This window comes from Moschus berezovskii, chromosome X (assembly GCF_049115385.1).
Source record: "Moschus berezovskii isolate FMDL1 chromosome X, NW_MosBer_1.0, whole genome shotgun sequence".
Classification (NCBI taxonomy): domain Eukaryota; kingdom Metazoa; phylum Chordata; class Mammalia; order Artiodactyla; family Moschidae; genus Moschus; species Moschus berezovskii.
Window position 1 is genome coordinate 54688216 of NC_142488.1, and position 25542 is coordinate 54713757.

General features: G+C 53.9%; 3 protein-coding genes across 9 annotated transcripts; 1 reads left to right on the top strand and 2 right to left on the bottom strand.

Annotated features, from left to right (window-relative positions):
• Positions 1–1321: 1321 nt before the first annotated feature.
• Positions 1322–10305, top strand: PRICKLE3 (prickle planar cell polarity protein 3). 2 transcript variants are annotated; one of them, XM_055393266.2, is made up of 9 exons: positions 1322–1461; positions 2931–3016; positions 3850–4033; positions 6097–6210; positions 6532–6669; positions 7482–7685; positions 7778–7964; positions 8732–9031; positions 9588–10305. In XM_055393266.2, the coding sequence occupies exons 1-9, from the start codon at positions 1420–1422 to the stop codon at positions 10196–10198; spliced, it is 1866 nt and encodes a 621-aa protein (XP_055249241.2). In that variant the 5' UTR covers positions 1322–1419; the 3' UTR covers positions 10199–10305. The 2 variants fall into 2 exon arrangements, with proteins under 2 accessions (XP_055249241.2, XP_088689793.1); XM_088833667.1 differs by lacking the exons at positions 2931–3016; positions 3850–4033 and having other exon boundaries at positions 1339–1461.
• A 109-nt stretch (positions 10306–10414) lies between these two features.
• PLP2 (proteolipid protein 2) lies at positions 10415–13508 on the bottom strand. Its single transcript, XM_055393268.2, has 5 exons — positions 13280–13508; positions 12079–12231; positions 11877–11972; positions 11026–11116; positions 10415–10832 (listed from the first exon to the last, which is right to left on the bottom strand). Exons 1-5 carry the CDS (start codon positions 13373–13375, stop codon positions 10810–10812), a joined length of 459 nt encoding a protein of 152 aa, XP_055249243.1. The 5' UTR covers positions 13376–13508; the 3' UTR covers positions 10415–10809.
• Positions 13509–16564: 3056 nt separating this feature from the next.
• MAGIX (MAGI family member, X-linked) lies at positions 16565–20287 on the bottom strand. 6 transcript variants are annotated; one of them, XM_055437931.2, is made up of 6 exons: positions 20106–20287; positions 19165–19311; positions 18349–18431; positions 18036–18272; positions 17819–17927; positions 16565–17112 (listed from the first exon to the last, which is right to left on the bottom strand). In XM_055437931.2, exons 1-6 carry the CDS (start codon positions 20152–20154, stop codon positions 16802–16804), a joined length of 936 nt encoding a protein of 311 aa, XP_055293906.2. In that variant the 5' UTR covers positions 20155–20287; the 3' UTR covers positions 16565–16801. The 6 variants fall into 6 exon arrangements, with proteins under 6 accessions (XP_055293906.2, XP_055293905.2, XP_055293904.2 ...); XM_055437930.2 differs by having other exon boundaries at positions 16565–17127; XM_055437929.2 differs by having other exon boundaries at positions 17756–17927; positions 20106–20285.
• Positions 20288–25542: the final 5255 nt, after the last annotated feature.

Sequence of the window (25542 nt, forward strand, 5' to 3'; positions counted from 1 at the left end):
TTTTCCAGGCAAGAGTACTGGAATGGGTTGCCATTTCCTCCTCCATGGAATCTTCCTGAACCAGGGATCGAACCCAAGCTTCCTGTGTCTCCAGCATTGCAGGCGGATTCTTTACCACTGAGTCTCTCGGTTCTAATTTGGGTTCCTTAGGCCCTTTCCCAGACTCTGGGGATCCCTGTCCTTGAATCCCCAAAGGGTTCAAAGAGGATCCTCATGCTTCACAAGGAGACTTCCCTCTAGTCACCCGCCTCACATTCTTCAGACCCTGCTGTCTCTCCTTTTCCTTGCCTGAGCTCCTGCTGGAGACCCGGGACACCGACTAGGCAGCAAGGCGGAGGCGGGGCGCCAAGGAGACTAGTTAGTTCTTTCATTCATTTCATAACCTGTCCTGGCTCCTCCCTGGGGCAGGGAGGGGCGGGAAATGACCGGGTTTGCGTAATGGGTCCGGGGTGGGGTGGGGTGGGTTAGGGTAGGGTAGGGGGATGGGGAAGTGGGGGTGAGGGGTGGGGCCCACTGTGAAGGGCCGGTGGACCGCTGCCCGTTGCGGTGCCTACCTTGGCCAGGCATCGGAGTTCTGACTGTGTGCCAGGGACCCCCTCCTCCCACCCCTAAGCATAGCAAAGCCTGAGAGGGCAAAGGAGAGACTCCTAGCTCAGGGAAAGAATACCTGGAGAGAGAAAAGCGGGAACAGGGGAGAGAAGCCTTTAAAATATATTTCTGAGGGCCTCGCAGTTGGAACTATAAGGATGGGAACCTGGCCAGTCAGTTTAAGCCCTTTCCCATAAATCCCAAATAACCCTGGCTCTGTCTGAAAGCGGATGTGAGCGAGGACATAGGGAGCGGGGGTGTACAAGGTCTAGCTTTCAGACGGGGCTGCAATAGGGTTGGAGACCGTTCGTGCTGCATTAATCGCAGGCAAAGAGACCCTCAGATCATCACCAGTGAGGGGAGGACCAAGAGGTGGCTTTAACCCATCCCCCAAATAAACATCCAAGATAAATTGACACAAAGTGCCAATACAAGTACAGCAGCGCACACTCTTGCAGTCAGATCACCACTTCCAAGTTCCCCTCCTCCACAACGGAGCCCTCCAGCCCTAGAACATCTAGTGAGAGATCATATGGAACCCTGGGGTTCTGGGGTCTGTGATTTCTGAGGCCCAGCTCCCGCTCAGGCATGAGTGCCGGGAAGCTGTAGTGCTCGGCGCTCCTGGGCTGCGCGCCCCTCACCTCTAGGCAGGGGGCGCCTTGGCCCAGGAGAGACAACAGGCCCAGGGGCGGACCCCGCTGGGCGCGCTCCTCCTACGCCGGTGTCAGGTTTACGGAACCAAGAGCTCCCCTGCCGGACGCGCGGTGGCCAGACGGCCACAAGGATTCCGTTCGCCTGACCCGGCCCGGCTGGACCCTGCCTGGGCGCGCCATGTTCGCGCGTGGGTCCCGGAGGCGCCGCTCCGGGCGCGCGGTGAGCAAGACTCTGGGCAGCGATGGGGGTCGGGGTAAACTGAGACCCAGGAGAGGAAGCCAGGGGTAGAGAGGAGGTGTTCCACAGAGGATCTGGGAATCCCCATCCCCAGGATACCCAGACCGGAGGGCTGTTGGAAGCATGTGGATGAAGGAACGTGGAAATCTGGTGGCCTTTACTCCCTAATCACCTTTCCGCACACCTTTATCAGTACGCAGGGAACTTGGTGCACTCCTCTCTTGGGTGAATTATGGGAGGGGATTCTGAGAGCCAAAAGATTGGGTCTTGAAGTCCTAGACTGAGCAGAGACCTCCTGAGCTTCTGAAGAAAGGGACCTCCCCCTGTACCTGGGTGGAAGGTGAACTGAGAGGTGAGGCCCTACACTCCTGGGGTGTCTGAATATTGAGAGTCAAGTGGTTGGGATATAGGGGTAAGAGCTTCCAGGCTTCCACTTGAGTCACGGAGCTTTTGAATTCCTAGATAGGAGGGTCTCTGTCTTCCTTTGGAGGGGCTGTCTGGGTGGGGTGTGGTCCAGAAGGGTGAATAGCCCTAGGATATGAGGGATAAAGGCTGAGGCTTCTTGGGGTGTGAGTTTCTGAATGGCTCAATGGCCTCCTGAGATCCCAGAGAAGGGTCTCAGTTCCTTGGGTTTGAAAAGGTGAAGCCAAGGTTTGGGGAAGAGCTCTTGCTGCTGCTGCTGCTAAGTCGCTTCAGTCGTGTCCAACTCTGTGCAACCCCATAGATGGCAGCCCACCAGGCTCCCCAGTCCCTGGGATTCTCCAGGCAAGAACACTGGAGTGGGTTGCCATTTCCTTCTCCAATGCATGAAAGTGAAAAGTGAAAGTGAAGTCGTGTCCGACTCTTTGCAACCCCATGGACTGCAGCCTACCAGGCTTCCCGTCCATGGGATTTTCCAGGCAAGAGTACTGGAGTGGGGTGCCATTGCCTTCTCCAGAAGAGCTCTTGAGCTTCTGAAAATAGGAACAGGGTTCACGTGGGGATACCAAGTAAGGATGGGGTCTCAGACTCCCAACCTGTGGAACTGGAGTGCTGCTGGTTCCTGAGTGGAGAAGGGGACCAGCGAGATGAGGCCTGGGAAGAGACACCCAGGTTAGGGTCTCTGCTCTGGTGGGGGGAATACTCTGAGTTCAGGTGTTTTGAGGCCTGAAGGATTCAGAGGCTAGTGGGAGGTGTCCAGGCTGGGTGAGGGGAGTCTGAGGCTGGCCCAGGGAGGAGAAATTCCCTGAAAAGGGGGCATGTAGGGAGGTAGCCTCAGCTGCCCCGCCTCTACCTCGGTGGTGTCCCCCTCTGCTCTGGGCTCTGTCCCAGCCTGCCTGGCGTTGCCCTGGTGGGACAGGCCCTGGCCTGTGGTTGCTGTCCTTGGAATGGAGAGGCGGGCGTTGATTTCTCTCTCCCTCCCCGCCCTTGCGCACCTCGCCCGGTCCCGCGTCTGTCCCCGCCCACTCCAGCCTCCAGAGGCCGAGGACCCGGACCGCGGCCAGCCCTGCAACTCCTGCAGGGAGCAGTGCCCCGGCTTCCTGCTACACGGCTGGAGGTAGGTGACCTTGCCTTTGTCAGGGTCCTGCCCTTAGGGGATCCCACCGAGACTTAGGCCACTCCCCTAGCCTGGAGCCCGGTCTTCGAGAAAGCTCAGGGCCAGAGCCCCTCCCTCCCCAGACTCGGTCCCAGTTGTGGCGTTCCCAGGAGATCTCCGCCTGCTACATGTCCCCGCCCCCAGAAGTATTCTCCTAGTTTCCAAGCCCCATCTCTAGGGAGAGCCTGGGTCCCAGGTTCTGAGCGCCGCCCACTGACCTCCAACCCCCTTCTGGGGCTCAGAACTCCTCTCCCACACCCAGGCCCTATCCTCCTAGTGAAGCCCTGTACCCAAAACCTCGCATAGAATACAACAGACAGAGCCCTACTCACGGGCTCAGAGCCTCAGCACAAGCTAGAGCCCGCCTCTAGGAAAAGTTCCCCCAACAACTTCCAAAGTCCTGAAGGGAAACCCCTAGACTTATAACTCCAATCTCAGGTTCAGCCCCGCCCCTACTCAGGTCCGCTGCCAGGAGAGTGTGACCCAAGTCCCAGTGCTGAAAGTCAGGGCCTTGAGACCTTCCACAGCCCCACCACTCGCTTCACATCCTCCGGCCGGGCCCACAGCCCCGCTCGCGGCTCCCAGCTCAGGTGGCCGCTCCGCCCTTCACAGGTCCCGCCCACTCCCCCACAGTCCGCTCAGCACCGCCTCCAAGCCCAGAGCCCTCTCAGGCTCCTAGGCTTTTGCTGGCGATAATATGCGTGTCTCTGGCCCTCAGTTAGACTCCCTTGGGCCGCCAAGGGGTTCTCAGTGGGCTATCCCTTAGGAACTGACCCCCATCCCGGCCCCCTCAGAAAGATCTGCCAGCACTGCAAATGCCCGCGGGAGGAGCACGCCGTGCATGCAGTGCCTGTGGACCTGGAACGCATCATGTGTCGGCTAATCTCAGACTTCCAGCGCCACTCCATCTCCGATGATGACTCAGGCTGTGCCTCAGAGGAGTATGCCTGGGTGCCCCCTGGTCTCAAGCCTGAGCAGGTGACCAAACGCCACCACCCACTCTTGCTCACCAGTGGGCACGCACACACACACACTCACACACACACTCGGGTGGGAACCTATTTCCAGGGAAACACTAGAGTATGTGGTCAGACTGTGCTTGTCCTTCTGACCCCTCTGTGATCTAGCAGGGAACCCTGATTGATCACTGGGCCAGTTCCTCAGGACCTGATCACCCCACTCCTGTTCTTGCCTTACCTCAGGCCTTATCCCAGCACTTTTCATTCACCATATTTCCATTGATTCATTCATTCATTCAACAGTCACTGAGCACTTACTGCATGTCAGACACTGTTGTGAGAACATAACAACGAACAAAAAACACACACAGAAATACACCTGCCCACATAGAGGTTGTATTCCCAAAGGGAACAAGAGACAATAAGCAAACCTACAAAAATATGTCGGATGGTGTAAGAGCTATGGAATAAACAGATCAGAGAGGTGGGGGAGAGACAGAGATGTTGGAATTGTAAATAAGGTGCCCAGGTCAGCCTCTGTGACAGTATGATGTTTGAGCTTCCTGAAGAAGGTGAGGATGTGAGCTATGCAGATATCAGAGGTTAGAACAATCCAGGCAAGGGGAAAAGCTAATGCAAAGGCCCTGAGGCAGGTGTGTGCTTGGCATGTGTGAGAAACAGTGAGGAGGCCAATGTATGTGGGGCACAGTGAGCAATGGGACCAGTGGTTGGAGATGAGGTCAGAGATGGTGGGGGCCATGGACACAACTTTGACTTCCACTTTGAATGAGGGAGAGGACACCAGAGGCTTGTGAGCAGAGAAGGGATGTGATTTGTCTTAGGATTTAACAGGATCCCTCTGGCTGCTGAGTGTAGAATGGACTGTGAGAGTGAGAGTGGAAGCAGGGGACTAGTGAAGAGGAGGCAACTGCAGTGGTCCAGGTGACTGATCCTGATCATGACATTGGCAGTGGAAGTAGTGAGCGGTAGTCAGAGTCTAGTTATATTTTGAAACTAGAGCTTAGAGGATTTTCATGTGGGTATGAGAGAGGAGTCAAAGATGACACAAAAGATGGATGGATTGACTGATATGGGGCAGGCCAAGGCAGGAGCAAGTTTGAAGGCTAAGAGCATACATTTGGTTTTGGCTGTCTGGAGTTTGAGATGCCCGTTGGACATCTGAGTGGTCACATGAAAATGGAACTCAACAAGAAGTCACAGGGCTAGAGGTATGCATTTGTGAGGCATTAGCCAGGAGATGGTATTTATAGCCATGAAGTTGGATGTGATTCCCAAAGAACTGAAGGTAGACAGAGGGAAGAGGACCAAGGACTGAGACTGAGGACCCTCCCATGCTTAGGGATCAACTAGCTGAGGAGGAACCAAAAGAGAGACAGAGAAGGAGCACTCAGTAAGGTAGGAGGAAGAAAACCCAGGGCTGTGTGGTCTTGTGGAAGCTAACATAACAGAGTGTTTCCAGGAACACGGAGTGATTGGCTGTGTCCAATGCTGCTGATGGGTCAAGCTGACTGAAGACTGAGACCTGAGAAATGAGTTTAGCAATCTGGATATCATCGATGACTATAACAGGAATAGCTTTGGAGGAGGGGCAGAGACAGAGGGAGCAGAGAAGCCCGACTGGAGTGGGGTCTAGAGAGAATGGGAGGAGATGAAATGGAGATAGCAAGCGCATACATTTTTGAGGAATTTTGCTGTAAATGGGGAAAGAAAAGTGAAGCAGCAGATGGAGGGAAAAGAAGGGTCAAGACATGAAGGAACTCTCAGTATGTTTGAGAGGTGGCAGGAAGGATCTGGTCTGTAGGAAGGAGAGATGGAGGGGGCTCAGTAGAAGTTCCCTCCTGATGACTTTAATTTTCTCAGAAAAGTAGGGATCCACCAACACTGACTCAACGGACATGAGTTTGAGCAAAGTCTGGGAGATAGTGAAGGACAGGGGAGCCTGGTGTGCTGCAGTCTATGGGGTCACAAAGAGTCAGACACGACTGAGCCACTGAACAACAACCACCCCACTGCATCACCTCTAGTCTCAATTATTTTTGCCAATCCCCTATGTCCCTCCAGGTGTACCAATTTTTCAGCTGCCTCCCAGAAGACAAGGTCCCCTATGTCAACAGTCCTGGGGAGAAATACAGGATCAAGCAGCTTCTGCACCAGCTGCCCCCACATGACAGTGAGGTGAGGAGGCAGAAGACAGAAAGGGCATGCCAGGTAGGGGGATGGCCTGGACAAATGCTGGGAGCTGGAAAGCAGTTGGCCGGCTCAGAGGAGGAAAGGTGAACTGATCTGAGGGGATAGGCCTAGACAGGCAGGGGTGATCAGGGGACATTCCTTGGTAAAAACTGCAGCTGGGCCTTGGGAGAAGAGGTAAGGGGTGGGTATTTGAGGTACCTATACAAAGGCCTAGAAGTAAACTTTCTGAGCAAGGATGAAATCTGGAAGAAGGTCGGGGTGGGGCAGGCATCAGGGGAAGTTCCTGGAAGACCCCTGCTACTCCAGGCACAGTACTGTACGGCACTGGAAGAGGAGGAGAAGAAAGAGCTCAGAGCCTTCAGCCAGCAGCGGAAGCGGGAGAATCTGGGGCGTGGCACTGTGCGCATCTTCCCCGTGACCATCACCGGGGCCATCTGCGAAGAGGTGAGCCATGGAGGGCCTCAGTGAGTAAGCAGTGCCTTTGCTCCAAGCCTTGGGGTGCAGACCCATCTCCCAGGCCCTGGGAAGATGAGGCTGGCCACTTAAGCCCTGGTGGTCTGTCTAGTGTACCCTCTGGTGTGTGGGGTCTTTTCCTTACTTTCTGCTGTTGGGCAGGGACCATATCTAAGGCCTCCCTGACCAGCCAGGTCTGTCTGTAGGACCCCCTGGTGGACTGGGGCCTGTTTCTCAGATCCCATGTCAGGTATGATCTGCCTCTAAGGAGAGCCTAGTAGACCTTCTCTATTCATTTTCTCCCTTCCATGCTGTGGACATGGGATGTGGGCTATCTCTTTGGCCCTCTTATGATTGAGACTTTTTCTTAAGAACCAACCCACAGTGGCAGGGTATGTCTTCAGAGCTGGGCGATGGGTGGAATTTGTCTCTGAGGCCCCCCTGGTGGGTGGACCCTAACCTCAGATCTTACTGTTAGGTGAGGTCTGTTGCTAAGATGCCCCAACTGGGCCTGACCTTCTCTATGGTTTTCCCAACCCCCTAAAGGCGAGACTTGCCCTTGAGGCCACCCACGAGAGACAGGGCTTGTCTCTGTGGATTTCCCCAGGAGCAGGGTTGTTCTCTAAGGACTCCTGCTCCCACCTTCACCCCCAGCCATGTAGGCAGGGCCTGTCTTGAAGTTACCCCCTGGATGGGGCTGGTCACATGGGCCAGGGGAAGGCCCAGGTGTGACACACCTTGGCAAACCCCCATCCACCTGGCCGTCTTAGTGATGGTGTCAGCGTTCACTTGTCATTTCACAGTGCGGGAAGCAGATTGGAGGTGGGGACATCGCCGTGTTTGCCAGCCGTGCAGGCCTAGGCGCCTGCTGGCACCCACAGTGCTTTGTGTGTGCCACATGCCGGGAGCTGCTGGTAGACCTCATCTACTTCTACCATGCCGGCAAGGTCTACTGCGGTCGCCACCATGCCGAACGCCTGCGCCCACGCTGCCAAGCATGTGATGAGGTTTGTGCCTTTGTGCCCAACGGTGGGAATGGAGGGTGGGCAGGGCCAGGGGCAGACCCTTCTGATGGCCACGGATGGCCTTTGCCTGCCAGATCATCTTCTCCCCTGAGTGCACGGAAGCCGAGGGCCGGCACTGGCACATGGGTCACTTCTGCTGCTTTGAGTGTGAAGTGTCGCTCGCGGGGCAGCGCTATGTCATGCGTCAGAGTCGCCCCCACTGCTGTACCTGCTATGAGGCCCGCCACGCGGAGTACTGTGATGGCTGCGGGGAGCACATTGGTGGGTGAACATGGGACTGGCTGGGCAATGGACAGACAGCTGGGTCATAGCCCCACCCCCAGGATTCCTTCTGTATTCCAGGCCCCATCTCCCATTATACCCCATACTTTAATTCTAGCCCCAGCACCGTAGCCCTATACCCTTCACTGCAATTCCATTACCGACGTCCCCCATCATGCCATCTTTTCTAAACTCAGCTACACTAGGCACCACCTCATATCTAGGCCCACCTCCAGAGTGCTCGCTAGTTTCTAGACCCCCCGCAACCAAGTTACTCTCCTACCCTCTCAACCTAGCCCCTACTCCAAGCTATGCCATTCTCTCACACTCTCCTCCATCAGCCTAGGTAAACCCTACCCTCTAAGCCAGACCCAACCTTCTAAGATCTACTCGCTTCCCACCAAAGCCACGCCCTACTTTCTCTGTCCTGCTGCCACTACCCAGGTCTCTTCTTCAGGTCTACCTTCCATTCTCCTTCCACCTGAAGCCACCTCTTAATGTCTAAGCCTGACCCACATCTTAGAGTCTAATACCCACCTCCACTCTGGGAGGGGCCACCTGGGGAAAGAAAAGGAGGCAGAGGAGACATTTATCAGCCAGTTTCCAGGAGAGGAGGGTGAGGGAAGGGCCTCAATCTGGAGAGGTGGGGGAAAAGGGCATCTCCAGGGACCCTGCCCCAGATTCCCAAGAAGGGCCCCCATTCAGTAGGGTCGGGGATATGCCTGAGGGTTCTGCCTCAGTTTTCCCTCTCCTGTCCATCCCTGCAGGCCTGGACCAAGGCCAGATGGCTTATGAGGGCCAGCACTGGCATGCCTCAGAGCGCTGCTTCTGTTGTAGTCGCTGCGGGCGAGCTCTCCTGGGCCGCCCCTTCCTGCCACGCCGTGGTCTAATCTTCTGCTCACGAGCCTGCAGCCTGGGGTCTGAGCCCACGGCTCCGGGTCACAGCCGCCGCAGCTGGAGCACGAGCACAGTCTCCACACCTCTCACAGCCTCTACAGCTTCTTTCTCTGCTGTGGAGGGGGCATCCGAGACTACCACCAAAGGCACCAACACCGAAGAAGCGCCTGGTGAGCCACCCCACCTCCCCCAACCCTGTCCCTTCCCCTTGACCAGCCCCGGCCCTTCACCCTGGCATCCCTGGCCCTACCCCCATCTCAGTCCTGGCTCCATCCCCAAACCATTCCAGGCCTCATCTCCAGCCCAAACCACACCCCACGTGAATCCTGGTTCCGCCCCACTTTTGTGCAGGGCCCTTCCCCTACCTCAACTTGTCCCAGCTTGAGCCCAAGTTCCTCCTCCAAACCCTCGACCCTTCACCCTCTGCTCCCCGCCCCGCCGGGATTCTGCTCCATTCTATACCACGCCCCTTCCACCGGAGGCCACACCCCCACCCCTGGCCACACCCCATACGCCAATCCAGTCCTGTTACTCCTGCTTTCACCTCCACCCAGAACCTGCCTAAGGCCTCATATTTCCTGGACTCCCCACCTTTCTGCCCCACCCCAATGCAGCCCCCATTTTCCCAGTCTTGATCGGGGAGAGAGAAGGTCCTTTCCAGAGGCCTCTCCTGGGTGGGGTGGGGGTGGGGCAGGGGTTATAGGGCGACTCTCCATCTTTTTCCAGCTGCAGACCCTGAGGAGCCCACCCACTTTCTGAGAGGGGCCCCCCACCGCCACTCCATGCCTGAGCTGGGGCTCCGCAGTGTCCCCGAACCACCCCTGGGGCCTCCCAGCCAGCCGGATCCGCGACCAGAAGATGGTGCCTTTGGTCGCCAGAGTGCCCCTCGTGTCAGCTTCCGCGATCCTCTGGTGTCTGAGGGAGGCCCTCGGCGCACCCTGAGTGCGCCCCCAGCCCAGCGCCGCAGACCACGCAGCCCCCCGCCCAGGGGCCCCACGCGTCGCCGCCACCGCCACCGCCACCGCCACCATCATCACCACCACCATCACCACCACCGCTGCCACTTGGGCAGACGTCGCCACCATCAATGTGACTTGGGATCAGGGTCGGACTCAGGATCTTGCTCCAGCTCACCCTCCAGTTCCAGTTCCGAGTCCTCAGAGGAGGACGGCTACTTTCTAGGGGAACGCATCCCGCTGTCCCCGCACTTGTGCAGGCCAGTGCTTGCTCAAGACACTGCAGCTGAGACCGCCAACTCCCCATCTCCACAGCTCCCTGGGAATTCTCGCTCAGGAATGTCTCGACAGGCCAGAGATAAGAACTGCATCGTGGCTTGAAGGAGTGACAGTTCTGGGGGAGCTTCATTCTCAAGTCAGTGTAGATGATGACCTACACCCCAACTTACATGTATTACTGAAGTAATTTAATATTTGTTGTAAAACAGGCTTGTCTTCTTTACCTCCTTGCTCCAGCATCCCCCCTCCCCAATTTTCCCCCTACTGATGCTTGAGATTTATCTACATTTAATCAAAGGATTAATTTATTCACTATCGTAAGTTCTAATAATCTGCATAGTATTTATTTATTGCTCCACAGAACAGCTTCACCCCCTACACACACTGAGGAGGTTATTTGAGTGAGTTACAATATGGGGCCTGGAGTCTGAAATCTGAGGTAACCTCTTCCATCATTTTGTGACTTAGGTGGGGCATTGTCCAGGCAGAACTGATGTCTCTGTTTGGATACTGCAGAAGGGGGCCCTAGGCACACCCATAAAGGTAGCCATACCCAGGAGGGTTGATTGGCAGGCTGGAAGACAAATTCCATAATAAAGGCACTTTTACCTCAATAGGGAGCTGGGAGTTGACTGGGAGTGTTGTAGGGGTGGGGAGGAGTTATTTCAAAAGAGGTGTTATTTGCAGATTGCTGAGAGAAATGAAGAGTTCACCTACACCGGGCCATCTGCAGGGTCTGCAAGAGGAAAAGAGAGAAATCATTGGCTGGATCCATATGCCTGTTTTACATATAAGAATACTGAAGCTTAGGGTACTTACTGGCACTAAAGCCTTAAGTACCAACAAGAGACAGTTAGCATTCATGCCCCTTGGGAAACCAATCTTCTTCTTACCCCTTAGCATCACCCCCAACATACCCACACACTTACCAGTAGGGGCTGCTGTATGTCTCTGCTGCCGCAAGGGGAAGGTAATATAGGCATCGTAACCAAAGAGGCCTGCAGCGCATAGGCCCAGTACCTGGGGATGGGAGTGAGGGCAGGTAGATTAGACTGGTCAACCTACTATCTCCTTGTATCCACCACCTCCAGTGACTAGCCCATGCAGAGATGATGGTTAAAGTCACAGGTGGGGATCCCAGAGGGCCCCGGGGAAAGACCAGAGACTGGATTCTACCCCACCCTCCTTCCTAGTACCTCTTAACACAATACAGCGACACAGTGGCCCCGTATATGTTGTTGTTGTTTAGTCCCTCAGTCATGTCCGACTCTCTTGCAACCCCATGGACTGTAGCCCACCAGGCTCCTCTGTCCATGGAATTTTCCAGGCAAGAATACTGGAGTGGGTTGCCATTCCCTTCTCCAGGGGATCTTCCCGACCCAGCGATTGAACATAGGTCTTCTGCATTGCAGGAGGATTCTTTACTACTGAGCCACCAGGGAAGCCAGGCCCCACATATAGGGGACACCATTCATACTGTGCATTGAAACAAAGCTCTAGCAGATGGTTTAGTCTAATGTATTGACATTGATAGTGCTTTGTGCTTCCACCTCTATGTGCTTCCCACAAAAGTCCTTGTGTCAGACAAGGGATGGCTCTTTACAGCAAATGATGATTTGGGGAGGAAAACCAGGGCCTCAGTTTGACTTCCCTGCAGGCCCTGAGGACAAGTGTGACCTACTGTGAGTCACACACTTTCTGACAGAAGCAGAGGCAGAAACAGCCCCAGGATCCTCAAACCCTTCTCTCTGTGCTTAGAAGCTGACTCCACAGCCTTTACCCCCGCAGCGATTTTGGAGTTGTTTCCTCTCTCAACGAGCACCACAATGGAGGTGATCAGGTAGAGAATGACCGCTACAAGGGTTCGGAAGAAATCCTGTGAGGTGTAGGGAGAAGAAGGAAGTCAGCATTCAGAATTGCCCCCCACAATCACAACTTCCGGTATCCCTCCCTAGCCCTGCCAATTGTGACCCCTTTCTCACACTCCAAGGCCAGTTGATGATCTGTATCTTGGTGTGCAGGTCACACATGTAGACAACAAAGAAGACGGCGGCAAAGATCATCTCTATCACCGACAAGAAAGAGTACCCTGATGTCGAGGTGCTAAAGCAGATCAGAATCACCAGGCATAGTATCTGGAAGGACATGTGAAAGGGGGCCTCAGTCAACTCCCAGGGCTGAGGGGAATGGTTTCAATTGCGGATGGGGGCGGGGGGGAATCATCTCAAACTCAGGACTGGGAATATGACAAATAGCAATAGCTAAACTCAGTGTGTGCACACTGTGTTCCAAATGTTCTAAGAGCTGCACAAGTATTAATTCACTCTGTCATCACAATAACCTAGTGAACTGGGTACTATTATTAGTACCTTTATTTTGTATACATGAGGAAAGTGAGGCACAGAGATGTGAAGTGACTTATCCACAATCACCCAGCTAATAGGTAGAGTTGGGTGCCTTGGTTTCCCACCTTTTTCCTTCTAGGATGCCCTGTGGGGAGTATTGCCTCCAGCACTAAGGGCACCAGCTTCAGGGCTTTGACTGGACGCGACATGAGGTTCCCCCAGCAACCTCTCGGGGAAGCGGCGAGAGTAACACCAGAGGGGCAGGGCTCCATTAAAGGCGCTGCACCTTTTACAAAGGACTCAAAGGAGGCGCCCACTTTGAGGAGTACGGGAAACCGAGGCTCCTGAGCGGCCCAGATGGCCAAAGACCTTCCACCCCACCACAGAGGGGCTAGGAAGAACTGGGGGAGGGCTAGTCAGCCTACCCTGCGGGACTAGAGCGCGCGGGGCCCCACCCCAACAGGTCCCGCCCCTGGGCGCTCTGCCAGCCCGCCCGCCTGTGCCCAGGCCGCGCCACGCCCTGCCACGGGATGTCCCCCCAAACACCCAGGACCTGGGGACACCTTCGAGGAGTCCACCGATGAGTCTACTGGGTCTCTCTCCACCGGGCCCGCCATACGCACTGTGGATCTCTTGCCTGACCGCGTCGGCCAGCAGCTCCTGACCACCTTCACCAAGACCTCACTGATTTGGCCCTGCGTGTGCCCCTGGTTTCGGGCCTCCGCCATCAACCCACCCACTTGGCGCCCCACTGCCCCCGGCCGCGCGCCTGCCTCCCCCGGAGCTGCCCCGCTCCGCGTGCTGCTGCGACCCCACCCGCCAGTCCCGGGACGCTCACAATCTCAGCAAAAAGAAGAAATCCCTTTCGGGTGCGCGAGAAGCTGGTGCAGGCGGCCCAGCAGCCGGGAGCCGAGAGGCGCTCGGAATCCGCCATGGTGTGGACCCGAGTCCCAAGAGGCGCAGAAGACCTGCTCTCTGGCTCGTGTTTTCGAGCACGCTGCACACCCAGCCGTCTTGCCAGCCGTCTGGCCGGGAAGGGGGCCCCCGGGGCGAAGGAGGGAGTGAATCACCGCGCAGAGCAGAAGCGGGCGGGGCTTAAGTGGGTCGGGCCAGGTGGCCACCGCCCCGGAAGCCCCCTCGCCCCGCCCGCCAAGGATTCTCCCCGCTGGGCGCTCAGCCCCCGAGGCGCCCAGTCTTCAGGGGCGCCAGTTTGGCAGTTCTGCGGTTTGGCAGTTCTGCGAACCAGAACTGTGTTGCAATGGAGAGACCCTTCACGCTTTTAGAATACCAATGCGTCTGGGACTGCCTCAGAAGTGGAGATCTGGCTTTGGGAGGGAATGCCTCAGTTTCCTTAGCTGTAAAAACTGCCCAGGTCAAGGTTAAACTCAGGTATGTTTACAAAATTAGGAGTAATTCAGATTTTGGAAAATTTTCCCAATGCCTACAAGGTATTATTGAATACTTTCAGGGGGATCTGAGATTGCCTCGTTTAAAAAAAAAAAAAACAGCAACACACACATGTTAATATTTCCTCAAGGAATGATGTGGACCTTCACAATAAGTGGGATAAGACAGGACCAAAAAATTGTTCCTGGTTAAGTCAGGTCAAGTTTTGTAACCAAATGGTGCCCAACTTGTGGGAAATCTGTTGGTTTCCAAAGCTTTTTGGATTTCAGGATTGTGGATAAGAGATCATGGATCGTGGAATAAACCTCTTAGATGGGGATGAGACCTTGCCAGGTTGAGAGAGAACAAAGCCTGCTGAGCATCACGCTGCTCCCTAAATGAAGAGTGGACGTTATTAACAGTGTCAGAGCCCAGGGTCTGTTTCTCTGTTCTGCAATTCTAGGGAGGTCCTGGCCCCAAGTGTTAGGCTTCTGTTTCCTGGTTCTAAGTAGAGGGGCTGTCAGCCCAGTCTTAGATGAAGAATGCGGAAGGAACACAGTTTTATTTATTGCCGTGAGCTTGGCACAATGAGGGGAAGGCTCCTGGGTGCCAGACTGGGTTAAAAGGCTGATGACATTTAAAGAATGAGTTATCCTGAGCAAGTAATTTCTCCTGACTCAGCCTCAATTTCTTCGTCTGAGACCTGCACATGGTAATGGAATCAGGATCTCCCCCAAGGTGTGCTCCTCTGGCACACTCTCTCCAGAGTGGGTGTTGGTTTCATTCTCATTTGAGGTGAGGAGAGCCATGGCTGGAAGGCCAGGATGGTTCAACCCAAGGGCCTACCTGCTTTCCTCCCTGAACCTTGGGTCCCACAAAACCAAGTAAGGGGCTCTCAGTCCAGGTGGCTGAAAGAGATTGGATAGTGCAAGGCATGAAGCATACCTTTCCCAGGGCTGAGTGTGTGCTTTCCAATTATGTGAGGCCATGCCTGGGTTTCTAGAACAGAACAAACTCTCTTCCACATCAGAGCCTTTGAACTTGCTTCTCCCACTGCTGCCAATGCCCTTCTCTCCACCTCCACTCCCACCCAGCCCCTTCAAACATCTAGCTTCTGGTCACTCAGGTCCCAGATCAGATACTATGTCTTCAAAGAGGTCAGCAGCCCACCATCATTACCTCCCCAACCATAACCTTTTGCTATCTTCATAACTCTCACTTCTCTCTGAAATTCTTTTTTTCATCTTCTTGTGTCTTTTCTGACATCAGTCTACTCCCCCTCCACTACATCAGCTAAAGAAGGATAGAAATCTGTTTCATCCCTCCAACATTTCATCAGTGCCTATCACAGTGCAAAGTAAACAGTCGGGGTTCAGTTAATACTTGTCAAATGCAGGAGAGATTAAGAGGACAGGCTTGGGAATCGGGCAAGATTAAATCTTGCTTCAATCCTCAACTTCCTCAAGCTATTTATACTCACTGGACTTCATTTCTCTCCTCTGTGAAATGGACACATTAGGATTTTTGAGTCAATGTGTAACTAAGTGGAAATAGTGCCAGTAAAGCCGGTAGCCAGGATAAGACCAAGTAAATGGTGGTTGGGGTTACTATTGTTAGACTCCTGGGTGTGACTATGGCTCTGAAGTCCTTCCCTGACTTCCCCAGAGCCACACCTTCTATCAAGCTGAGTAAGGGTCGGCTAGAAGCCACAGCGGACTCCCCCACAGTTGCTACAGCGCTAATCATTCAAGGCTTCACCTCTTTATACCCCAACTCCTAGCCTAGTTTTACAGTCCCTCTCTCCTCTCCAGCGCCGCCCTGGACACTCCCACGAGGGTCCTTTACTTTCTCCCACCTCTCCAGCCCCTCCGCACAGAGGTGAGAGTTGCTCATTCCCTCCAGACTACAGCTTCCTTCGTTGGGGGGATAGGACCAAGTGTCGTGGGTGTGGTGACCACGGAGCTGACTGGACATTGCTGATCTCAGTCAGCGCCAGCACTGGGGCTACACCGGAGCCCAGCTCGCCATATAAGACCGGGCTTTGGGGCTCCGTTCCCAGGACGGAGGAAACTCTGGCCTCTCCCAGGACTGGGAACGCCCAGCGTGTAGCGTGTGCACACAAGCCCGGCTGCAGTTCGTCACCATCTGTGGAAGAAGGGGGCGCGGCCCAAGGGTTCTAATAGCCGTTTTTAGCCCAGCCTGCTGACTCACACCTTCCTGGCTCCGCCCCGAAGGGGGCTCCGGTGCCCCAGCCAGTGCCTTGAGGGTGGCAGTCTACAGCCAGCTAAAGCTGGCCGACCAGGCCGGAAGTGAGTGACCGCAGGCTCTCGGCGAAGGAAGCCGCCAGGTTCTAACTTTGCTATCTAGTTCTCTTGAGGGTCTGGACGATTCCCGGCCGACCGGGGTTGTGGGTAAACTGGTGCACTCTCGCCACAACAGGCCCACCTCTGCATTCCCCACGCAATGCGCAATAATTAGCTGTGAGCCCTGTACACCTCCAAAAAAGTGTATGAATGAATGGGGAAAGAAGCAGGAGTTGGCAAAGTGGGAACGGAGTGGGTCCAAAGCGCGCCAGCAGAAGCAAAGAGCTCTTTAGAGGCATGAAAGAAACAGCGCAAAGTAAGCTTGCCAATGGTTGCTTGAAGAGGCCCTCCTCGAAACCAGATCGACCCTCCCCCTCCTTCACGTGTGGGACTCGGGATCCCCACCTGGCCTGGAGCAGTTGGCAAGTCAAGACTGGATTGAACCATTTTATTACCTCCCCGGCCCCGAAACAAGAAGCGCCGGGCTGGCCGGTTGGGAAGGGCCATACCACTGATGCCGCGAGGGGAGCGCGGGCGGGTCGACTGCGAAGCAGGATGGGGGGGGGCGGGGGACAAGACCAAGGAAGTTCTCCCAGCGATGTTAAGTGAGCGGCTGGGGGAGCACACCAGACGTAGGTTGGGAAATGCCAAGTGAGCCTTCCGCTGCACGCTCAGTGCCTCCGCCTTCCGGCTGCCATCTCCAGGGCGAGCTGTGCGGCCCCTGGGACCCCTAGGGCCCGCGAGAGCCGTTCCTCGCTGGGCGTCAGCCAGGGTCCGGGAGAATCTGGAGTTTGGTCGTTGGGGTCCTCCGTGCGGCGCTCTGCAGCAGGAACCGCGGGGCCATCGGCCGCCCCTTCTGGGCGAGGCTCCTGGCTTCCCCGGTTTTGGGGGGTCGTATGGGGTCGTGGGTGATGAAGTAGGGAGGAAGTGCTGGCGCTGCGAGTCTTCATCATTTCTGATCCCCCAGGATCTGGAACGCGATCTGGGGATGGCAGAACTGCGGATAAGATTGGGCGATAGGGTGGGCAATGGGAATGGAGCTCTTTGGCCGAGGGTGGCCTGCAGACTCTAAGGGCTGCAAAAGACCCTGGTACTTAGACAAAGGCATGGACACGCCCTCCGGGAACGGGGCCACACCCCAAGACCCGATGCTTCCTTTCCTCTCCTTTCCTGGATCCAGAACACTCCTCTCAGAAATCAAATCCCACAACCCTCAAAGGCAGTCAAACCCTCCCATCTAGGATCCCAGACTCTCTCCTTGCTCATCCCATCATTCTCAACTCCCAGCCCTTACCCTAATGGACTAGTCTCCCTACCCTCTGGTTCCCTATCCCATCCCCTCTCTGCTTAGACGTACTCTGTCTTCCCATCTGAGGACCACAACTCTTCCTTCTAAACATCATCCTAGTACCTCAAAACCCTTCCCTCTGAAATCCACCCTTACTCCTACCCTGGGACCCCGGTCTTCCTCTCCCCTTTTGAAAATACCATGACCCTCAGACACCGAGCGCCGATCCTCCCAGCTGAGACTACCAAACAATTCTAACGAGGTCCCCAGCCTCTCCATTCTGTCACCCTCTTCTTCCCCTCACAGATCCCTGACGCTTCTCCCCTAGAAAACCCACCATCTTCTTTCTGGGGCCTTCCCACCACCTCAGGCTTGCCAGGGTGGGTTTCAGGAGGCCTACTTAGCACGAGGCAAAGCCGGGGGCCACCTCTACGAATCCGATCCACGACCTCAACATGAGTGAGGCCCTGAGTTGACTCTCCATTGATGTGAAGCACCAGGTCGCCGGCCTGCAAGAGTGCAAGGCAAGGGGTGTTGTAAGAAGGTCAAAATGAAGAGCACACTAACGGGAGAGGACAGGACTGGCATCGTTGAATGAAGGGTGCCTTATGGTTCACCTGCAAGCGACCGCAGCGCTGGGCTGGTCCATCCTTCAGCAGCCGGCGCACTGTCAGCGGAGCATCCCCACCTGCATCTCGGCCTCCACTTAATGTGAAGCCAAAGCCGGAGGAACTACGAATGAGTTCAACAGAGAACTGACCAGAGGCCTGGGGTGACTGCAGAGTAGGACGAGCTTTACCCTGGGTCACTTGGGGCGGCGCGGTATGTATACCCATGGTCTCTGACCGACGATGCTGGAGTAAAGATACAAGTGTACATACATTGCCACTCCTGAGGCAGGTGGCCTTGATTAGGAGGACAAAGTGGTACCTGGGGACGCTGTTCCACGAAATTGGCATTAGGAAGGCGATTGTCTGTGACCTCTATCTCGGCAGAATACAGCGTGCTAATGGCTGGGGGATGAAAAAGGCAGTCGGAAGGGTACTATAAAGAAACGAGGACCTGTCTGTTGAATTAATATTCTAGCCTCATCTCATTTCCGTGCCTTTAGGATGCACAGACTTGCTCATTCATTTAACTAGGCTCCGCCCACATGAATAACTATCCTGATTGCACCTTCTTAATAACCCCGGCAACAGCTATTCTAGTATCCCCAAACTAATAACATGTAGATCCTACCTCTCATATTAAACCCTTAGGTCCACCCTACACGGTGCTTCTCCAGGATTCCAGCTGGTGAAGATTTCAGGACTTGCTCTTTAATTAGCCTATAAAACCTCAACCTATTCCTGACAATTCGAGACGCTCCCCCAGTGCGTTTATAGACTCCACCCCTTTGACTAACATTCCAGGCCCGCCTCTCAGCCAAATGCCCGCCCCCAAAGCTCACCAGGCCTGGCCTCCTCAAAAATGCCACTTGAAACCCTTCTGAAGAAAGTAAAGATCAAACTCCGCACCAACAGCTAATCTTGCAGCGTTCACCTTCTGCAATAACCATCTCTATGTCACCTCCTAGAGGAATATTCTAGTCTAACCCCAGCACCTCAAATCACAGCCCGAGCCCGGGCCTCCCTACTCACACTCATTGGTCCCACCAAGGGAAGTAACTAACAATCCTGGGCCCGCCCCCTCGGAACCGGGCTCCACTCCGACCACGCCCCCGAAAGGCCACGCCCCATCACGCACCCTCCTTGGGGCGCAGGCGCAAGGTGGCACCGGCCCTGCGTACCAGCGCCGCCACGTCGGCCGCAGCTCGGGCCGCCAGGGGGCGAGCTTCCAGCCGCGCCAGGAACTGTCTGACGCTGGGACTCTCGGGCTGGGGACAGCTACCGCCTGCACGAGTGAAAAAACAGATCAGGGCCCACCCTGATCCTCGGCGAACCCTCACGGGCCCCTACGACCAAAGACCTAGAATTCCCCTCAAGATCCCCGAGACCACTCCTTTTCATACTCCCGAAGGTCACCGACTGTGCCTTTCACCTCCCAGGACCCCCGACTATCACGGGAATGCCTGGAGAGCTATTTAACTCCAGCACTCCTGGACACCTCCGAACACCCTGTGAATATCTCTGGAGCTTTCTGACGCCCCCCCCCCCCCGACACAACCCCAGATTCCAAACTCTTCCCCCCCAGTATTCAGGAGGACCGCGATTCTCCCAGATGTCCCAACAGAACACGGTCTGCTCCCTGTGGCCCAGGCACCCCCGATTCCCTTCTAGATGTCCTAGGCAACCCTGCTGGTCCATGTAGCCCCAGATGGCCCCTCCACCTATCCCCAGAGGCTCAGCCTAACCTCCCACAATCCACCACAGACCCCCCCTCGCCCAGTGCCCAGGTGTCCCCAGTGACCCTGGGCAGACCCCTCCAGCACATCTCCCCCGAGACTCCTGGGAGTCCCGGGGTCTGGTGCGCCGCCCCGCGGCGCAGGTGTGGGTGTGGGTGCGGCTCCTCGAGCCCAGCCGGGGTCGCTGGGCCGCTGCCCTCCACCGCCGCCGCCCTCGCCGCCGCTGCTCGGGCGCCAGGGCTGCTTTGTTTACCACCTGTCAGAAGGAGAAGGTGAGGAGCAGACAGGAGGTGCGAGGGCTGGCAGGGACGCGCCCACTACCCTCCCACCCCGAGCCCGGTACCTCCTCTGCTTCCCCTAGGGTCCGTGCCGCCCCCCGGGCGCCGCTCCATGACCTGTACTTGGCCTGGTGGACGCACGGCCGCCCTCGACGCGTTTGGAGCGCTCGGGAGCGCTCACCTGGTGGCCAGCCCGGGCCTGGACGTGGCTGAAGCCGGCCAGACCCGTGCTCAGCGCCCCAACCAGCGCGGTGACCTACCTGGCAGCCGCCAAAGAGCCCTGGCCCTGGGAGCCAGCACGCACTCTTGGCCTCGCCCTGCCTCAGCTGCTGCCTCTCTTTCCCATCACCAAGGGAAAACTTTCCACCCAGGGGATGTTGTTATTCCAGTGTCAGAGGGGAAAGTCGAGGCCCAGAGAAGTTCAAGGCCCCACCTGAGCTCTGACAACTAAAAATGGGGTGCAAAGCCGGAGTCCAAGTTTACCGAGGTGTACTGCGGCCTCCAACAGAGCTCTCCACATCTTACATGGAAAGTCGCTCAGTCGTGTCTGACTCTGTGATCCCATGGACTGTAGCCCGCCAGCCTCCTCTGTCCATGGCTTCTCCAGGCAAGAATACTGGAATGGGTTGCCATGGATCCCCTCCTCCAGGGGATCTTCCCCACCCAGGGATGAAACCCGTGTCTCCTGAGACTTCTACATTGGCAGGCGGATTCTTGACCACTGAGCCACCTGGGAAGTCCCCTCCACATCGTAGACACTCAGTCAAGCCGCACTGAATGTTTCCCTACTGGGGAACTGGAAGAGTATGGGGGCCTGAGGAGTGGGGGCACCCTGGGAGTCTTTGGGAGCCCTGGGAGGTGTCAGGGCCCTGAGCATGATAGGGTTGGGGGACCCCGAAAGTGGGGAAGGGCAGGTCTCCTGGAGAGTGGAGGGGCAGTAGGAGCCTGGACTTGAGGAAGCTTTGAAGGCATATGGTGTGTGTTGGGGGCGGGGACACTAACCAGTGAGAGGGGAGTAATGAGGCTCCTCCTAGGTTTGAAATGGGGTGAGGGTGTCTGGAGACAAAGCTCCCAAGATGGAAGCCCATGGGCAGAGTGCTACTCTAGTGACAGGAGGAATGGGGAGGGGTGAGAGAAGGCCTGTGGCCACCACTTTGTGGAGGAAGAAACAGGCAAAAGATGTGAACACAAACTTTACCAAAGAACATATACAGATGGCAACTAAGCATGTGAACCCTGCTTCATATGATTAGTCTTGAGGTAATACAAGTTAAAATCATGGCAAAATGCCACTACACACATATTAGCATGGCTGAAGTTAATGAAATGTCTGACCATACCAACTGTATGTGAAGATGTCCAGGAAATGGAACTCTCCTTTATTGCCGACTATTTTTTTCTCTGGCTGTACCTCAAAACTTGTAGGGTGTTAGTTTGCTGACAGGGAATCTAACCTAGGCCCTGGTCTGCAAAAGCCCTGAGTCCTAACCACTGTACCTCCAGGAAATTACCACATATACTGTTGATGGAAATGTAAAATGGTATATAGTATCTTTAGAAATCAGTTTGGCAGTATCTTTAAGAAATTAAACTTACACATGTGATCCAGTCATTCTATTCCTAATATATTTATGTGAAAGAAATGGAAGCATATGTCTCTACAGTATTTGTATACGAATGCTCATAGCAGCTTTATTTTTTGTCTTATTCATCTCAGGCTTCATAACAAAATACCATGTGACTTAAAATTTTTTTCTCAGGGTTCCTAATACTGGAAAGTCAAATCCAGCTGCTTTCCAAATTGATTCCTGGTCAGGGCTCTCTTCCCAACTTGCAAATGACCATGTTCACTCTCTATCCTCACGTGGAACAAAAAGAGAGAGAGATCCTCCTCATTTTTATAATTTTATTTATTTACTTATTTTTGGCTGTGGTGGGTCTTTGTTCCTGTGCGATCTTTTCTCTAGTTGTGGAGAGTGAGCAGGTACGACTCTCTAGTTAGGTGCATGGGTTTCTCATCGTGGTGGCTTCTCTTGTAGCAGAGCCCATGCTCTAGGACGTGCAAGCATCAGTAGTTGTGGCACATGGGCTCAGTATTTGTGGCTCCCAGGCTCTAGAGCACAGATCATTAGTTTGGCGCATGGGCTTAGTTGCTCCATGGTATGTGGGGTCTTCCTGGATCAGGGATTGAACCCGTGTCTCCTGCAATGGCAAGTGGATTCTTTACCACGGAGCCACCTGGGAAGCCCCTCTTCCTCTTCTTATCAGGCCATATCCTATCAGATCAGGACGCCAGTCTTATGACCTCATTTTTTAAAAATTTTAGCCATGCCCTGTGGCTTCTGGGATCTCAGTTCCCTGACCAGAGATTGAACTCGGTCCACAGCACTAAAAGTGCTGAATCCTAACTACTACAGGACCAGGCAATTCCCATCTTATGAAATCATTTTACCTTATTTTCCTTCTAAAGATTCTATCTCCAGCTACAGTCACATTGGGGGTTGTTGCTGAGTCTCTAAGTTGTGTCCGACTCTTTTCAACCCTATGGACTGCAGCACACTAGGCTTCACTGTCTTTCACTATCTCCCGGAGTTTGCTCAAACTCATGTCCATTGTGTCGGTGATGCTATTCAACTATCTCATCCTCTGTCATCACCTTCTTGTCCTGCCTTCAATCTTTCCCAGCGTCAGGTTCTCTTCCAATGAGTTGGCTGCTTGCATCAGGTGGCCAAAGTATTGGAGCTTCAGCTTCAGCATCAGTCCTTCTAAGGAATATTCAGGGTTGATTTCCTTTAGGATTGACTGGTTTGATCTCTTTGCAGTCCAAGAGTCTTCTCCAGCACCACAGTTCGAAAGCATCAAATTGGGGGTTGGGGCTTTAATATACAAATTTTGGGGAGACACAAGTCAGTCCATAGAATATGTTAATAGCCAAAAAGTGAAAACAACCCAAGTGTCCATCAATAGGTGAATGGATCAACAAATTGGAATATTCATGCAGCAGAATAACACGCTGCAATAAAAATGAATATAGAATTTGGATGGATCTCAAAATAATTACGGAGAAAGCAATGGCAAGCCACTCCAGTACTCTTGCCTGGAAAATCCCATGGATGGAGCAGCCTGGTAGGCTGCAGTCCATGGGGTCGCTAAGGGTTGGACACGACTGAGCAACTTCACTTTTCACTTTCATGCATTGGAGAAGGAAATGGCAACCAACTCCAGTGTTCTTGCCTGGAGAATCCCAGGGATGGGGGAGCCTGGTGGGCTTCCGTCTATGGGGTCACACAGAGTTGGACACGACTGAAGTGACTTAGCAGCAGCAGCAGCAGCAAAATAATTAAGTGAAAGAGGCAAGACTTAGCTCTCCCCACAGAGTACATTGTGTATGATTGCTGCTGCTGCTAATGCTAAGTCGTTTCAGTCGTGTCCAACTCTGTGCGACCCCATAGACGGCAGCCCACCAGGCTCCCCCGTCTCTGGGATTCTCCAGGCAAGAACACTGTTACATTTATATAAAAATGTCCTCTTATCCTCATCCATCAGAGGGGAGACATAATGAAAATCACAATCAGAGAAAGCTAACCATATCACACTAACTCAGGTATCCATACGATCAGTTTGGTTAGCTTTCTGTTATTGTGGTTTTCATTCTGTCTCCCCTAGATGAGGATAAGAGGTTTGTGCAAGCTTTCTGATAGGAGGGACTGGCTGTGGGGAGAACTGAGTCTTGCTCTGGTGGGCAGGGCCATGCTCAGTAAATCTTTAATCCGATTTTCTGCTGATGGGTGGGACTGTGTTCCCTCCCTGTAGTTTGGCCTGGGGCAAAACTGTGGTAAGGGTGATGGTGACCTCCTCCAAAAGGACTTATGTTAGCATGTGGCACCTCCCAGGACTGCTGCAGTCAGTGTCCCTGACCCCGTGGCAGGCCACTGTTGACCCACATCTCTACCAGAGACTGAAAACACTCACAGGCAAGTCTGGCTCAGTCTCTTGTGAGGTCACTGCTCTTTTCTCCTGGGTCCTGGTGCACACAAGATTTTGTTTGTGCCCTCCAAGAGTCTCTGTTTCACCCGTCCTGTAGAAGTTCTGTAATCAAATCCCACTGGCCTTCTAAGTCAAATTCCCTGGGGTTCTCAGTCCCTTTGCAGGATACCCAGGTTGGGAAATCTGTTGTGGGCCCTAGAACTTTCCTAACAGTGCAAGAACTTCTTTGGCATAATTGTTTTCCAGTTTGTGGGTTGCCTGTTGTGCAGCTCTAGAGTGGGGCTAATGGCGACCTCTTCCAAGATGACTTAATGCCACATGCTGCACCTCCTAGGACTGGTGCTGCCAGAGGCCCTGTCCCCACGGCAGGCCACTGCTGAGCTGTGCCTCAGCAGGAGACACTCAAACATTCAAAGGCAGGTCTGGCTCCATCTCTTGTGGAGGTCATTGCTCCTTTCCCTGGGTCTTGGTGCACACAAGGTTTTGTTTGTGCCCTGGAAAAGGTCAGTTTTCATTCCAATCCCAAAGAACAGCAATGCCAAAGAATGTTCAAACTACTCACAATTGCATTTATTTCACATACTAGCAAGGTCATGCTCAAAATCCTCCAAGCTAGGCTTCAATAGTATGTGAACCAAGAACTTCCAGATGTACAAGCTGGATTTAGAAAAGGGAAAGGAACCAGAGATCAAATTTCCAATATCCATTGGATCATAGAAAAGGGAAAATAATTCCAGAAAAATATCTACTTCTGCTTCATTGACTATGCTAAAACCTTGACTGTGTGGATCACAACAAATTATGGAAAATTCCTAAAGAGATGGGAATACCAGACCACCTGACCTGCCTCCTGAGAAACCTGTATGCAGGTCAAGAAGCAACAGTTAGAACCAGACATGGAGCAATGGACTGGTTCCAAGTTGGGAGAGGAGTACGACAAGGTTGTGTATTGTCACCCTGCTTATCTAACTTATATAAAGAGTACATCATGCAAAATGCTGGGCTGGATGAAGCACAAGCTGGAATCAAGATTGCTGGGAGTAATATCAATAACTTTGGATATGCAGGTGATACCACCCTTATGGTAGAAAGCAAAGAGCCTTAGATGAAGGTGAAAGATGAGAGTGAAAAAGCTGGCTTATAACTCAACATTCCAAAAACTAAGATCATGGCATCTGGTCCCATCACTTCATGGCAAATAGGTGGGGAAACAGTGACTACAGACTTTATCTTCTTGGATTCCAAAATCACTGTGGACCGTGACTGCAGCCAGGAAATTAAAAGACACTTGCTCCTTGGAAGAAAAGCTATAACAAACCTAGACAACATATTAAAAAGCAGAGATGTTATTTGCCAACAAACCTCTGTATTGTCAAAGCTATGGTTTTTCCAGTAGTCATGTATGGATGTGAGAGTTAGACCATAAAAAAGGCTGAGTGCCGAAGAATTGATGCTTTTTAACTGTGGTTTTGGAGAAGACTTGAGAATCCCTGGGACTGCAAGATCAAACCAGTC

Excerpts from the sequence above, each read along its gene's own strand:
- PRICKLE3 (XM_055393266.2), top strand. The coding sequence starts at position 1,420 with ATGTTCGCGCGTGGGTCCCGGAGGCGCCGCTCCGGGCGCGCG. Across the intron at positions 1,462-2,930 it reads GGCGCCGCTCCGGGCGCGCG|CCTCCAGAGGCCGAGGACCC; the intron begins GTGAGCAAGACT and ends CGCCCACTCCAG. Across the intron at positions 9,032-9,587 it reads CAACACCGAAGAAGCGCCTG|CTGCAGACCCTGAGGAGCCC; the intron begins GTGAGCCACCCC and ends ATCTTTTTCCAG.
- PLP2 (XM_055393268.2), bottom strand. The coding sequence starts at position 13,375 with ATGGCGGATTCCGAGCGCCTCTCGGCTCCCGGCTGCTGGGCCGCCTGC. Across the intron at positions 11,973-12,078 it reads TCATCAACTGGCCTTGGAGT|GATTTCTTCCGAACCCTTGT; the intron begins GTGAGAAAGGGG and ends TACACCTCACAG. Across the intron at positions 11,117-11,876 it reads ACTCCAAAATCGCTGCGGGG|GTACTGGGCCTATGCGCTGC; the intron begins GTAAAGGCTGTG and ends TCCCATCCCCAG.
- MAGIX (XM_055437928.2), bottom strand. The coding sequence starts at position 20,154 with ATGGAGCGGCGCCCGGGGGGCGGCACGGACCCTAGGGGAAGCAGAGGA. Across the intron at positions 18,432-19,164 it reads GCGCCTGCGCCCCAAGGAGG|CCATTAGCACGCTGTATTCT; the intron begins GTGCGTGATGGG and ends TTCATCCCCCAG. Across the intron at positions 18,273-18,348 it reads TCGTGGAACAGCGTCCCCAG|CATCGTCGGTCAGAGACCAT; the intron begins GTACCACTTTGT and ends TCTTTACTCCAG.